The sequence below is a fragment of the Hyperoodon ampullatus genome, assembly GCF_949752795.1.
Source record: "Hyperoodon ampullatus genome assembly, chromosome: 2".
Lineage (NCBI taxonomy): Eukaryota > Metazoa > Chordata > Mammalia > Artiodactyla > Ziphiidae > Hyperoodon > Hyperoodon ampullatus.
Window position 1 is genome coordinate 31,517,225 of NC_136915.1, and position 15,067 is coordinate 31,532,291.

The following is a 15,067-nucleotide window of genomic DNA, read 5'->3' on the forward strand; positions in this document are numbered from 1 at the left end:
CAAGTTGTTTTATTCTCCCTTTCCTGAGACTTTTGTACATACTGTTTTCCTGAGTCATGGTATCTGTAAGCTGATTTATTCTAATCAGAGCTACTGAAAGATACCTGTTTTCAATAAATTGTGGATTTGTTTTTAATTGATATTCCACCTGCCTGTCATCTCCAAGCTGTGCTACCTGGACCAGAGACAGTTTTGGACCTGAAGCTGTTGGAGTGGGGGTTTGCAAGCAGCTACTTTCCTCAGAAGATGTGAAAACCTTTACTTCAGGCAGAACCTCTCTGATACCTGAAGAGGGGGCCCTCTCCCCAAGATCCAGGTCACGGGTAACCGAGCCCAAGAAGCTTTCCCCCAACACCTTCCTTCCATGAGCTAGAAATTTACACCATGGGGGCACAGTATCTAGGGTATCTGTAGTTTACTTGTGTAGCAAGTCTCGTTGGCCAGGGACAAAGCAGGGGCCCAGGTGATTCAGTGATCGTGCTTCTCACTTCCCAAGCTCCAGGCTCTGGCAGATCTGCCTTCCTGGAATTCTCTCTTCGCCGAAATGATCGACGTGGGGCTCATGGCGGAAGAGAAGACAGACTGGGGTCACGGTTCAGCAGGTCATCGGTGTTGACAGTTTAGGGGGAAGGCCCTTCAGTCAGTGACAGCATTTAGAGTAGAGGTTACTCATTTCAAGCGATTACGTCGCCAAAGCTGAGGCTTCTACCTTTTCCTTCATCATCTGGTACACTGTTGTTAAGGAGAGCCTGACATCAAGAAAACACTTAGGATCCAACGTTCTTTACTCAAAGCCACCCTCACCCTAGTTTGGCTCCAACTGCACTACTGCCTAGACCCAGCTGCAGGGAATGTGTGGTATGTAACAGGTCCCTAATAAATACCAGTCACATGACAAAGATGGAGCAGTCCTTCATTCCATATCAGAGTTGGCTTGGAGACGGTAATGAGCTGCCCATCCCAGGATTTTTAAGGCATGGGCTGAACTATCACAGGGCTGGGATGCAGCAAAGAACATTCAAACCTCAGCGCCAGCCCACAGACCAAAAAGGGCCGCAAACGCTTTTCACTGCTGGGATTTTGTCTTTTCCAATTAATTGCTAACAATGTAAAAATCGTGAGATTTCACAAAAATAGTCACTAGCCACCAAAAAATATCTAGCAACACGGGCGACAGTCAACAGGAGCTGTGTAGCACTTTTCCTTGGCCCTCAGAGACCTCTTCCCATTCAAAGGAATTCTTACCTCATCCCTGTGGGCAGTTTACTTTGTAGCCTCTGCTGTGTGTATAAAGCGAATAAAAGCAGAGCTGCTCTGAGTTGAAGGGAGGATGAGGCCTGGAGTCCTGCCCCTCACCAGGGGAGCTTCAAGGAACCCTGGAGTTCCAATGAACAGTAGTTTCATTCTTTGCCCTTACAGGCCCCCCTGATCGTTCCAAAAGCCCTACTTGGGACGTCCTGTTGAATCAAGTCCAAATGTGTTGCCTTATGAACAGTTAGGTTCAGTTAGTCATATGAAGAGCTGGTTCTTGTGGAGGCTGTGCTAGGACATCACCTAAGCATCATTTATTCACAGTGTCAGACACACCTTGTAGCCTGGTCCAAAACCGAGCTCGTCATTTCCCACATCGCTGCTCAACCTGCTCCCCCTCCCCTTACGTGGTCCATCTCCGGCAATGGCACCACCACGGAGCGTTGCCCCCTCGGGGAAGCCACCCAGTGCTCGGCCCTAGGGTAAACCCTGATCACACTGTCCTGGCATCGATTTCCTAAGTGTGTCTCTTGCCCAGAGATCTCAGACACACACTTTGGAGACCCCTGTGGTGGGGCGGGGTGGGGGGGCGAAACCCTCCCACACAAGTTACTTAACAGTTAAGCAACTGTCACTGACAGAGGCACCATACCACAGACAAGTTTTTATTACTTTGTCCTGCGTATAGAACCCAAGAACTATAAAAACACCTCCAGAATTAGTCAAAGGAACCACTGTCCCACCCCCACCCCCAACCAGCCCCTTCCCTCCCTGGATGGGCTCAGATATGGGTGCTGGGGGGTTGCAGGCCACCTCCCTCTATCCAGTGAATAAGGTCCATATAAAAATAGATCTGTAGAGGGCTCCCAGGGAGCCATCAGCCTGCATCTTGCCGGCACCTGTGCAGGGCTGAGGCCTGGGACCCATCAGGATGCTGGGACCTCACTCCTCAGTGGAAGGGAGGTCTACCCTGGACACCGAAGTCCTGCCAACACAGCCAGGGGACTCTGCAGAACAGCGCGGGGAGGAGGAGGGGACTCTGACCTTCAGGGCGTGACTGATGAGGCTGGAGATGGGAATGAGGCTCCTTCCACAGGATGCTGGTATGTCCTTTCCAGACTTCCCTCGGGGCAGAGCCTGGAGGGCACCGGCAAGGGACCCTCCAGCTCTGTCAAAGGTAGAAGCAATATTTTGGCCTCCCCTAGCACCCCCCAGGACACTGAGCTGAGGCAGCTGCTCAGGAGCTGGACAGCGGGGGTGGGGGCACGCCTGCCCTGCTGGCAGAATGAGGCCAAAGGCACTGCTGAGAGGCACCATCCCCCACCGTGGAGCACTCCCCAAAGATGGGCTGCATCTCCCACCCTCCAGGCTCCTTCTCATGCTGGCCCCTCTGCTTGGACTCCTCTTGTCCTAGGCTCTCCATCTTGGCCTGCGGAAAACTCCACCACCTAAGGAAAGAGTCTTCCCCCCGCTCCTCCAAGGCCCTGTTCAATGGATGCATCAGACTCTCAGCCAAGGAACCTTTCCAGACACCCCTCCATATACACACATCAGGAGTGTCCGGCCCACAGGCCCCAAGGTCTCCCGTGGGGGACATGTAGGAGTTCTTGGAGCCTGAGTTCACCTCCCCACCTCGTCTGGGCCCTCCAAGGGCCGGCTGTGTCTCTTTCACCCCTTCCTGTAGCCCTTGTCTCCTTCCCACCCCATCCCACCCGACCCACACGCAGCCAAACCCACAGCAGGCATAGGTCAGCGGTGACCCTATCCAGACGCAGTTGCCTTCCTTCTGTGCCACGAAAGCCCTGGCCTCAAGATCACCCCTGCCTCTGGGAAGCCTTCCTGGATAAGGAACTCTGGACTCAGCTCAGTGCAACTACTTCTGCCAAAGCCCCGCAGAAGAGGGGCCAGAGGGAGGAGGTACTCCACGGGAGGCTGGGTGCAGGGGATGGAGCCTGCAAGAGGGGGTCACCTCAGAGGACCCCTGGGCTGCCTCAGGAAAGAGTGTTGGTGACACAGGGCAGGACCAAGGACTCTCTCCAGAGCCAACCTCGGCTCTGGATCGGGAGTTGGGCACATGGGTTCAACCCCAGCTCTGGCCCTGACTCTTCACTAGGTCTTGTTTTCCCCACCTGCACGGTAAGGGTTGGACCAGCCTGTTAGAGAGAGAAGCTCCATCTCTGAGAGTCATGTCTTCGTCATCCCCCAAGTCTGGGGAGCAAAGCTCTTGGGGCCCCGGGGAGAAAACTCTCCTCATGCTCTTCCCAGATGTCCTGGCTGGTGAGTTTATAAAAGGAAAGCAAAGGGGTGGGGGGCACCTAGTGGGGCCTCAGGGGAACACCGGGACCCTCACCCTCACCCTGAATGGTCAGCTCAAGGGTGGGGGAAGCAGAAATCAGCTCCTAAGTCCGGGGCCCTCGGGGTCCAGCCCCTGAGCTCAGCACCACCTTTGCCTGCCTGGGCCTCGGGACCAGTGTCCAGACAGGGCCCAGCTGGAATACGGGGAGCTGAGGCCCCATGGCCCATCAGGATTGGCGGCCAGGCGGCTGTGGTCACTGACAGGAGTCCATCCATCAGGGACCTGTGCTGCCTGATGGCCAATGGTCTGTGGGAAAGTGGGGCACCCTTTGGAGTAGGCCCCAGACCCCAGTGGGTATGGAAGACAGAAGGGCATGAATCAGGCCATTTAAAGCTATGTCTTCCTCCCTGCCCCTGCCCACCTTGGTCTCTGAGACCCTGCATTTCCTCCCACTGTTATCTCAGGGATCCTCCCCAGGTTTTGAACCTTTTTTCCAGGGGGACGGAGTCAGCCAAGGTGCTCAGACTGGGGGAAATGGGGGGAGAAGGCAGGGAAATGGGGGAAACCGGGGCTCCACACAAGCTCTGGGAGCTCACTTCCACACGGGTGGAGTGCAGCTGGCAGGGGTCCTGGGCAAGGCTGGGGGCTGGAGCCCCCTGGGGTCCTGGCCTGGAAGAGTGGGGCTGCTCACACCTGCACACCCTGGCCCTGCAGCTGGAGCACCCGGGCCCGCAGGGCACTGATCCCGCTGAGGAGGTCCTCCCGGTGTTCCACCGATGAGATGCCCAGGCTCACCAGGTCCCTGCGAAGAAGAAGGATGGGTCAGACCCAGATGGCTCTTCCCCACCCTCTGCTGTCCCTCCCACCCCCCGCCCGGCCAGGGAACCGGAATCAGGACCGGCTGGGCCTCCCATGCTGGCAGGGGCAGGGCCCCCGGGCCCCTTAGACTCACTGGGCAGTCATGGCGGCCACAGCCTCCAGGCTCCCATAGCCGGCGGCAGCGAAGCTGTCCTTGTAGCGGCCCAGGTCCAGGGCCTCCAGCCACGCGCCCACAGAGCCAAAGGAGGGGAAAGTGGAGAAGGCACGGTCCTCCAGGGGCGTGGGAGGCCTGGGGGGCAGAGGAGCAGTGGTCAGTCGACAGCAGGGACCTGGGGCCCAGACCCGGTCACTCTCCTGAGGAGAGGCCGTCTGAGAACGGCCAGGAGAAGGTGAAGATGGCCGAGCCCTCCGACAGGCCTGGCTCACACAGGGTTCTAGGTATCCTCAGAGCAGGCGAGGGTTCACGATGCTCAGGCTGGCAGAGAGTGAGCTGCATAGGAGCCAGGTAAAGGCACTGGGAGTATCTGGAACAGTCTTGGGTAGGATGTACCTAGGAGAGTCTGGGAAGTGACTGGTATTGGGGACACTGATACTAATTTCACTTATTTATTGGAACTACAGATATGTTAGGACTATTACCACATTTATGTATGTGGTCACTGTACCTGGGATACGTGGGGCAAAACCCAGGACAAGCAGAAGTGACTAAGATGAAAAGTTATACATGCCTAAGGCAGGTGGGAGTATTAGATCACTCAGGGGTACCTGAGCGAGTAGTCGTACCTGGACTGGTGGGGGAGGACAGGTGGGGCAGCTGTACTTGTACATGGTGGCGGGGGGGCATTCGTGGACAGGTGAGAGTTCTGCTATGTCTGGTATGGTTGGAGATACATGGGAAAGTACCTGGGACAGGCGAGGTGACAGCTGTACCTGGCACAGGTAGTGTCGGCACACTTCGGGGGTTCTGGATCCTGCACCATCTTGCTCAGGAGGCCATGGATCTGGCAGAACCTGGGCCGCTCACCTGGGTCCTTCTGCCAGCAGTCAAGCATCAGTCGGTGCAGGGGGGAGGGGCAGTGCCTGGGGGGTGGCAGCCGGAAGCCATCCTCCACGGCTTTGATCACCTAGGCCACGGGGGTAGCAGGCAGACAGGAGGTTTTAGGTCCCCCAATACACACACTCACCCCATCCCAAGGAAGGCTCAAGTGGTGACCAGGCAGGACTGGAAGCAAGTAGACAGTGAAGAGGGGCCTGGGGCTAACAGGTCAAGGGTTATGGGCAGAGGTCAGGGAGCTGGGGCCTGAGGTCAGGGAGCAACAGGATCAGAAGGCAAGGAGCAGAAGCCACGGGCGTCACTCACGTCTTGGCCAGACATGTCCCAGTAGGGCCGCTCCCCAAAGGCCATCACCTCCCACATGACGACACCGAAGCTCCAAACATCACTGGCGGAGCTGAAGTGGCCAAACTGAAGCGTCTCGGGGGCGGCCCACAGTGCCGGGCTCCGGCCGCTCTGCGGGCAGGCAGGCAGGTCAGGGGCAGGAGGGGACCAGGTCACAGCCAGGGTTCCCCACCCGCAGAGCCACAGATCCAGCCCCACCTGCCGCCTCCCCGGCTGCTCATCTAGGGAAGGCCCACAGGCTGACCACAGGCGAGGCCCACCCTGGCACGGACAACTGGATGGAGGGGCAGGAGTGACCCTGACACAGCCAGAAAGGGGGATGGGGGGGATGGGGACTCCAGGGCAGTTTGCTGAGGGAAGGGCTCCTTACCATGGTGGTGTAGACAGCCTCCGCTCGGTCCCGAGGTCCCCGCCCAAAGCCAGAGATCTTGCAGATGAGGTCGCTGCTGACCAGCACCCGGCGGGCCGCCAGGCCCCGGTGGACGTAGCCCATCTCCGACAGATACTTCATGGCCGACGCCAGGCCAGGCAGCAGCCCCATCAGTTGCACAGCCACCAGCTGGCCCTCATGCCGCTGTGAGAGAGGAGCAGAGCGAGGCCAGGCTGCACTCTCGCTTCCCCTGTTGCTGGGTGACCCCAGGGAAGTCAACTGGACCTCTCTGGGCTTCAGTTTGCCATGTGACCTGCCAGGTCAGCCTGGCCAGTGGGCATCTTTATAGGGAATGAGGCCAACCCCAAGCCCCACCAAAGGGAAAACTGGGGGACCAAGAATATCATGGTCATCAGTACCGCACAGGGCCCAGGCCACTCACCCTGAGGAAGCCGTCCAGGGCCCCATGGCTCATGTACTCAGTGACGATCATCAAGGTGCTTCCTGTACCCAGGGAGGGGAACACACGCTAAGGTGCCTGCTGCCCTCTGTGAGCACATGTGCTCCCCCACCTGGGCCCCAGACCCCGCCAAGATGGCCAGAACCCAGGCCAAGCTCCCTGAGTCTTGCCACCCTCCTGCCCAGCCCAGGACCCTCTGTGCTGAAGAACAAAAGAGGTGTCATCTGAGGGGAACAAAGGCCAAGGTGAGGATAGCTGAGGGCGATCACTGAAGGTCCAAGTGATCCAACCCCACCGAGTGTCACCACACGCCCAAAGATCACGCAGGGTCCGAGAGGCCACCCAGAGTCAGCGAAGGAGAGCTGAGCCCTTCTCTCTATGGTGGGCAGCATCAGGGCTCCCTCTCATGACTGAGCACAGGGCCTGGGGGCACGGCACACCTCCACCTCCCACCCCATCATCTCCTCCCACACTGGCGGAGCATGGGCCCTACCTCGGGTGATGACGCCCTCCAGCCGCACCACGTGGCTGTGGTCGAACTGGCCCAAGGTGAGGGCCTCGGCCAGGAAGCTGAGCCTCTGCAAGTCGGAGCTGCCCTCCCTCAGCGTGTGCACGGCCACGGGGAGCTCCTGGCGGCCCGGAAGCTGCAGGCAGCCGAAGCACAGCTCCCCAAACCGCCCTGGGGGGAAAGAGCACCTCAGACACCCACCGGAGGCCGCTCCCTCGGCCAACCTGGGCAGGGTGAGCCGAGGAGAAAGCAGCTTCTGGATCAGGGGCCGTTTCTGGCCTGGTACTCGGGTCTCCTGATTTCAAATCCTGGTAAAGTGAGTACCAGCCGTGTGACATGGGCTTCTGCTCTTTCCCTCTTTCGGTACCAGTTTTCTCCTCTGTGAAATGGGGAGTCCTCCCTGCCTGCTTTGGTGGGAAATTCCAAAGTCTCAAAGAGAGGACGCTGCACGTGCCAGCACATCAGAGGCCCAGGGTGACCCAGGAAGGGTAACGATGACATCTACTCTGCCATGCTGCCCCTTTCTGGTCTCTACCCAGTGAGTCTGCTGACAGTGCCAGGGAAGAGTGTCAGGCTCCTGGTGAAAGCGCTGCCTTAGTGCAGGGGCTGAGGGTTTGCAGACAGGAAAAAAGGAAGCAAGGGGACTGACCGTTAGAGAGCACGCACCCACTGTGAACCCGGCCCTGGGCTGAGTGCTGGAAAGCCCCCACATCAGCTCTGAGGCAAATATCATGCCCATTTAACAGATGAGAAACTGAGGCTCAAAGCAGAAAAGGGACGTACCCCTGGTCACACAGCTGGTCAGTGGTAGAGCCAGGACTAGAACTCAGGTATGCCTGGTCCCCAAGCTTGCAAAGGCCCCTCCCCATCGTCCCTTGAAGGCCTGGGACCAAACTTCTGCCAGTGGCAGTCTGCAGAGCCAGCTCTGAAAGGGACTGAATAGAGAGAATTCTGACCTTGGGGACGGGCAAAGGGTAGGAAGGCAGGGTCACAGACTCCTCTGCCACCTCCTTCCCTGGACCCTGGTGGACGGAGGTCCAGCTTGATGTGGAGAGGGCGTTTCTTGGACAGGGTGGGGACTGGATAGAGGCGGGGCCTCCAGAAATGGGGGCGGGACTTGGGGTGGAGGCGGGCTTACAGGATAGAGGCGGGTGGGGTGAAGGAGGGGCTTCGAGAGAGGAGGGGGCGGAGGCGGGGCTAACAGGATAGAGGCGGGGTAGAGTGGAGGACAGGCTTCTAGAGAGGGCGGGGGTGCGGAGGCTCAGGGTGGGGACTGGGTAGAGGCGGGGCCTCCAGAAGTGGGGGCGGGACTTGGGGTGGAGGCAAGCTTACAGCATAGAGACGGGGTGGGATGGAGGAGGGGCTTCTAGAGAGGGCTGGGAGGGGGCGGAGGCGGGGCTTCCCAACGGATAAGGCTTCCGGGGTGCCTAGCTTGCCTGTTCCAAGGCTCCTCTCCAGCGTGACGCTTTTCGCATCCAGCTCCTTGGCAAACAGATGAACGGCCAGCAGCGGGTCCCCACAGCTCTGAGGATCCACGAATGTGCGGCGAGTTGGGACTTTGACTGGGAACGCAGGGAAAGAGAGGGGGGTGAGACAAGGGGCCTCCACGACTGGAGGAGTGGGGGGTATGCAATGGCAGCAAGGAAGAGGATTGAGGGGTAAGGTAGGGGGGTGCCCTCCCCGCCCCGCGTCAGGCCCAGACAACTCACAGTGGAAATACAGCTCCTCCTCATCATGGGCATCCCGACCTCCTTTGCCATAGCTGCAGGTCCTGGGGTAGGGGGTTGGGGGTCGGGGGGTCCGCAGTCATTCTTTGAGCCAGGCTGTCCCAGCCCTTCCCATCTCACCAGCACCCAGGGCGGCACCTCTCTGTCCCTCCAAAAGGATAAGGTCTGCGCCCCAGGGGAGGGGCCTTCTTGTCCTGCTGGTCTGAAAGCTTCTCCCCACATCACACATACGACCCTAGCCCCAGACCTAACCCCTCACCCGCCTCCGCATTCCTAGTTATTTTCACTTTGAGACACAGTGCATTCTTGCAACTCCAGAGGCACCCAAATCCATGCCCTGACTTCAAGCCCAAGCTGCTCCCCTGCCTACAGCTGAACAAAACAGGCAGACCTTGTGTCCAGGGGCAGCTTTCAGTCTAGTCAAGAAAACAAACATTGAGAAGGAACCACAAGCCCACTCACAGGTCCAAGCAAAGAAGGGTGGTGCACCGTGGGGAACACCTAACAGATGGATCTGACGTGGCCGGGGCCGTCAAGGATGGCTTCCTGAGACAGAGGCAGCCATGGACCAAAGGACTGCATCATGATCAACAAAGCCACAGGCTGGCATCTGGGGCCCCCTGAGGCAGGGCCTTGCAGGCCCAGATAAAAGACTTTGGTTTTATTCTGGGGGCAGAGGAGAGGCCCCAGAACCCCCTGGGGGGTTTTGAGCCAAGGTTCAATTTGCATTTTAGGAAGATCATCCCAGCTGCTGCTGTGTCCCCGCAGGAGATGGCAGTGGCTCAGGCTATGTGGTGACCATGGACTCAGAGAAAAGTAAGAGGACTCAAGTCACATTTAGGTGACAGGGCCACAGGGCTTGGAGATGGCTGGAAGGCAGAAAGGGAGAGGGGGAAGGTTGGAACAACTGGGGTTCCAGCTTGCCCAGCAGGGTGTGGGGTGTACCAGTTACTGAGATCGGGAGTTCTCATTTAGACATTTGAGTTTGCAGGGCCTCTGGTAAAAGCAGGGACGATCAATGAGCAGGGAGTTAGCTATGTGTGTGTCTGGAGTTTCGCAGAGAGGTGTGCTCTGGAGATACAAGTTCTGGAGCTGGGGGTATTGCCCAGGGAGAGGAGGGAGCCTGAGAAGTGGGACAGGGAACAAGTCTGAGGACCCCCACCATTTAAAAATTGGGTAGAGGAGAAGGATGCCATGGAGGAGATCATGAAAGAACCACCAGAGAAACTGGAGGGAAACAGAAGGGAAATCGGGGGCGGGGGTGGGGGGAGGTGGCGGGCGATATCACAGGAAGCAAGGAAAGAAACAGTGGAGCAGAGGAGGTCACGTGAAGGCTCTAGGAGGAGGGGTTAGGGGAGACTGGAGAGAGAGGAGGTCACGTGAAGGTCACGTGAAGGCTCTAGGAGGTGGTCACGTGAAGGCTCTAGGAGGAGGGGTTAGGGAAGACTGGAGAGAGAGGAGCTCACGTGAAGGCTCTAGGAGGAGGGGTTAGGGGAGACTGGAGAGAGAGGACCACGTTTCGATACCAGTGGGAAAGAGGAGGCTGTCCTGTAGTATGGAGTGGTCACGATGGCGGTCGCCAGCACGGGCTCTGGAAGCTGACGACCGGCTCCCTAGGTGGTCCACTCTCTGTCTGTGGGACCAGGTGGCTGGGTTTTCTCTTTAATAGAATCAGGATAAAGACATCCGTGCCTGATCACACTGGTGCCAAGAGCTTACTAAGCACTAAATAAATGTTAGCTATCATGTGGGGAAGAAGTGGACATTATCAATAGTAATGGGTTCCTGAGATGGTCGGAAGTATGGTCACAGGTAGAAGATCCTGGCCGGGAGAACGGCACCTCCCCTAGAGCAAAAGGAGGGGGAGGATGGATGCAGAGATAGGCAGGTGTGTAGACTTGGGGGCGAGAAGTTGAGGGGTTAAGGATGCTGTTAAAGAGCAGGTGCAGCAGGCGTGGCTGAGAGAGCGAGCTGCAAGGACGGGGAGTCTGCAGGGCAAAAGCAGAACTGGTGTCAGTATTTGGGGTGATGGCCAGGTCCACGTCAGGAGATGGGAGAGGGCAGCTGAGATGGAACAGGAGAGAAGGTCCGCGGAAACAAGGGAGTCAAAGAACCCACAGGCCAAGGGGTGGGGCAGGTCCTCCAATGGCTACTGAAGTCATCCAGCACGGGAACAGGACTTCCATGAATGAGGGGAACACCTGGGAGAGGTAACGAGGGATGAAGGGGGCAAGGCTGAGTGGCTGGAGGAGTGGTGGCAGAGAAAATGAGAAGCTCCCACTGGGTGACGCAAGATGGACTGGGGAGGGAAAGTGGAGGTAAGGAGCCCACCGCACAGAGCGGATACCGCAGAGACTGTGAGAGGAGGCGGCGGCTGAGGGAGGTGTTACTGTCTGCCAAGCTGGGACACACGTGCTGGAGATGTGTGCCTCTCTGCACATCATCGCTAGACCAGGCAGATTCTCATTTTGGTGCCATTTGATTCTGAGCAGGTTTTGAAATCCACCCCTGGCTTACTCTGCCTGCTCTGGTGCCTCTGTCTCCGAGGAGCTGCTGGGCAGCTGCCCCTGTTCTGGAGAGTCTGCCTGAAGAGGCCCTCCTTGCTCACGTCTCTCCCCTTTCCTCCTTCTGCCTCCCAGAGACCCTGAGCTCACAGCCAGGACGATATGCTCTCAACTCCTGTCCATTCCCGCTTTTCCAACAGGTCTCATATAAGGACCTTTAAACTCTGTGAGGAAGGAGATTCCACTCTTGTCCTGCCTTCCTGACTCACCCGGGCCGGGCAGAGCTGGCTCCCAGACTCTCTCCTCCTCAGTCACTTTCGGCACCTTATTCAAGACCAAGCAAACAGTCCCCTCCGAGCCAAGTGAAAGCTCACGGTCCCTCCAGCCCGCAGGCGGTTCCAGGATGCTGATGTGTGGCTCCCGGGCCGGCCCATTTCTCTCCTTTGCTCCCCCCACTCCAGCCTGTCACATGCAGACTTTCCAGCCCCTCCAGTCTGCTGACCTCAGCCCCAGCCTGGAACCTACCCGGGGTGCCTCTGCATGTGACAGATTGTGGCCCTGGGGAGAAGGGCGATATATATGCCATGAGATTTCTGCTGCATGCCAAAGGGCCGGAATCTTCCCTGAGCCAGACCCAAGCTCCACATCTTTGCCCCTCCTCCCATCCCCCTTCTCTGCCCACTCTGCCAGCTTCCTTCTGCTGGGGGTTGGGGGTTTCTGGCTTATGAGTTCCCCTCCCTGTTCTCCCTGCACATGGGCGCGTGCGCGCGCGCGCACACACACACACACACAATTTCTGCCTCTCTTCCTTTTGCCTGTGTTGAAGGGCCTCCAGATCCCTTGCGGGCACGGGCTGGGGGCCTCTGAGCACCTCAGGAGGATCCTAATCACACCGGAGCAGCTGGAGCTTGATTCCATCCTCAGCGATGCCTTCTGACATTTAATGAGTTAAGGAGCTAAATCCCCTTCATCCCAGAGCGGCTGAGCTAGCTGCCGTGCTGGCTGCCACGCTGCCGACTGCAGGAGCAGGGGATCGGGACGGTGGAGGGAGGGCCAGGACCACACCAGCCACGCCTGAATCTACACAGCGGTGTGCTCGCCCGTGCACATCCGCACAGGTGCAAATGCAGATACAGACATGGGTGCCTGTGAGCACATGTGAATGTGCACAGGGACATGGCCCATCAGGCATCATCCAGGCTGGGACCAGCCACCTACCTCCTCCAAATGGCCAGCACGCTCACCACAGAGCCCAGGACGAGGAGGGCTGAGATGGTCACAATGGTGACGACGACTGCGGGGCTCTGGTCCTTGGACCCCGAGGCAGCTGGGGGGGAAACCACGAGGTTGAGAGAGGCAGAGGACAAAGCTCCCGGGGAAGCTCCAGGACAGACTCCTGTCCTCACCCCACAGCAGGATTCCCACAGCACCTCCGCACTCGGCCCGGCCTCCCGGCGGCAAGGGACCAAGGCAGCCCCACCAGCCACAGTGGCACCTGGAGCTTCCTCCTTTCCCAGGGCAAGGCACTTCCACTGCAGCCCAGCTCTGAGAGGAGCAGGCATCCAGACAGGCAGGCCCAGGCCTCCCTTTTTGCCTTTCTGATGCACAATGAAGGTAGCTCTGCAGCGGGATGGCCTCTCATCCAAGCTCCCCAGCCCCCATCCAGAACTGTCACCAGCAATAATGATGAGTTAACATTTAATGCACACTTGCTCCATTCAAGACTAAGTGATCCAAGCCAGTAAGGTGTTACTGTTTCCATTTTATAGCTGAGGAAACTGACACTGAGAAAAGTTGTGTAATTTGCCCAAGGTCACGCAGCTAACAAACAGTGAACCTAAGATTCGAACCTGATTCCTAATGCCTCTGCTTTGAACTGTTTCCCCAGGGGAAGAGCCAGGCTCTCAGCCCCATCCATCCATCCATCCATCCATCCAACCATCCATCCATCCAACATGTGTGCCAGACTGGCACTAGTTCTGGGGAGACAGCAATGGATGAGCCAAAATACCTGCTCTGGAGGGGTGTACCGACCAGTGCGGGAGACAGAAATGAAAAATCTTAACTGTAGAACGAAAAAAAGAAACAGAGACATGAGCAGGGCTGAGCAGAGGCGTGATAATTTCTTCCTAAAGCCAGCGAGGAAGGTTTGCAGAAAAGGCGTCATCTGCACTGGACCTGAAAGATTGAAAGGGTTGTTGATGATGCTGAGATGCACCTGTTGGGTCTGGAAAACGGCAAGTCATCCCATGTGGCTGGAAAACAGACTGCCTGGAGGCAGAGATGCAGATGCAAGATATGACGGTATGAAGCTGGAGGGCGGCAGGGTGAAGGGAACTGGGGGAGGAGACAGAACCGGAAGGTCCTTGAACGCTAGGCCAGGAGTATGAGCCAGTATATCCCAAGGGTAACAGGGAGCTCGAGCAATAGACAGAGTTCCTGCCCACAGGGAGAGGAGTGAGGGGATCTGCTGGCTCGGGAGAGGGGAGAGAGGGGAGGTGCTTGAGAGACGTGACAGTTTGGGGTAACTGTCGAGAACGGGGAAAATGCTACGCAGCCCTGAAGACTAAACTGAGATTAGAAAAATACAACTCTGCAGGCAGCCTTGGCGAGGGACAGAGGAGGACAGCCAAGCCTGGGGACTAGCGGGGCAGGTGCAGCACGACGTCCGGGGAATGCGGGCCGGCAGAGGTGGGGCGTGTTTCTGCCGGGAGGATCTGTGCTCACTGGGGAGAGATGATTGTGGGGACAGGAGGGGCTGATAGCCTGGGAGATGAGGTCAGATCCCAAGAGCTGCTATTAGGATGTCACAGAGCAAGTGAGGAAGAGGGATAGAAGCGGAAGGGAGAGTTAGAGGCCAACAAGGTCAGGGTCAAAGAGAAGATTTCAGAGCCCACATTTTCAGAGATGGGGAACTGGGTCTAGGGTCCAGCTGGTGGCAGCAGGCGGTGGAGTTGCCAAGGACTGTTTGAAATGAAGTATCCATGCGGACGCGGAAACTGAGGATGGAGATAAAAGTGGTTGTGGTCCGCAGCCTGTGCGATGGCCCTCCTGGATTCGCCACCTCCTGGTGCTCCTTCCCCTTGAGTGTTGGCGGAACACAGTCACTTGCTTCTCATCAACAGAATACAACAAAAGCGATGGGATGTCACCTCCATGATTAGGTTACAAGAGACTGGCTTCTGTCTCGGGTGCCCTCTTGCTCTCTCTCTCTCTCGCAGTCTCTGGAAGAATCTAGTTGCTGGGTTATAAATAGCCCTTGGAGAAGCCCAGGAGGCATGTGCCTGCCTCCCGCAAACAGCCAGCAAGAGCCCGAGCAGGGGGGGCAGGCACCCCCTCCCCACTCTGCCCCAGGTAAGCCTGGAGGTGACCGCAGCCCCAGAGGACACCTTGATTGCAGCCTTTGAGAGACCTGAGACAGGTGGCACCCAGCTAAGCCTTGGCCATATTCCTGACCCAAGGAAACCATGAGATAATAAACGTCTGTTGTTTTTGGCCGCTGAGTTTTGGGGTAATTTGCTACACAGCAACGGGTAACTAATACAGCGGTGAAGCATGGTCCTTCCTCGTGATCCTGATTTGGGGTCACAGCTCACTGGAAAAAGTACTCTGCAGATTGGGGAACCACTCCCCATAGCCAGGGCCATAGCAAAGGAGGCTGGCCGGAAGCTGAGCAGTGTATCTACCAACTAAGAAGCACCAAATTAAGGGAAGTCATAAGCCCTCTTCAGCT

At 57.6% G+C, this 15,067-nt stretch overlaps 1 protein-coding gene across 1 annotated transcript in view; it reads right to left on the reverse strand.

Annotated features, from left to right (window-relative positions):
* Positions 1–4,234: 4,234 nt before the first annotated feature.
* Positions 4,235–15,067, reverse strand: part of EPHA10 (EPH receptor A10) — a gene marked incomplete at both ends in the record, with an annotated part of 41,604 nt that continues 30,771 nt past the window's right edge. Inside the window, 10 exons of the mRNA XM_079698018.1 lie at positions 4,235–4,349; positions 4,500–4,655; positions 5,297–5,490; positions 5,727–5,876; positions 6,136–6,339; positions 6,578–6,639; positions 7,089–7,274; positions 8,540–8,665; positions 8,813–8,874; positions 12,553–12,661. Coding sequence (XP_079554144.1) covers positions 4,235–4,349; positions 4,500–4,655; positions 5,297–5,490; positions 5,727–5,876; positions 6,136–6,339; positions 6,578–6,639; positions 7,089–7,274; positions 8,540–8,665; positions 8,813–8,874; positions 12,553–12,661 — 1,364 coding nt within the window. The remainder of the gene's footprint in view (positions 4,350–4,499; positions 4,656–5,296; positions 5,491–5,726; positions 5,877–6,135; positions 6,340–6,577; positions 6,640–7,088; positions 7,275–8,539; positions 8,666–8,812; positions 8,875–12,552; positions 12,662–15,067) is intronic.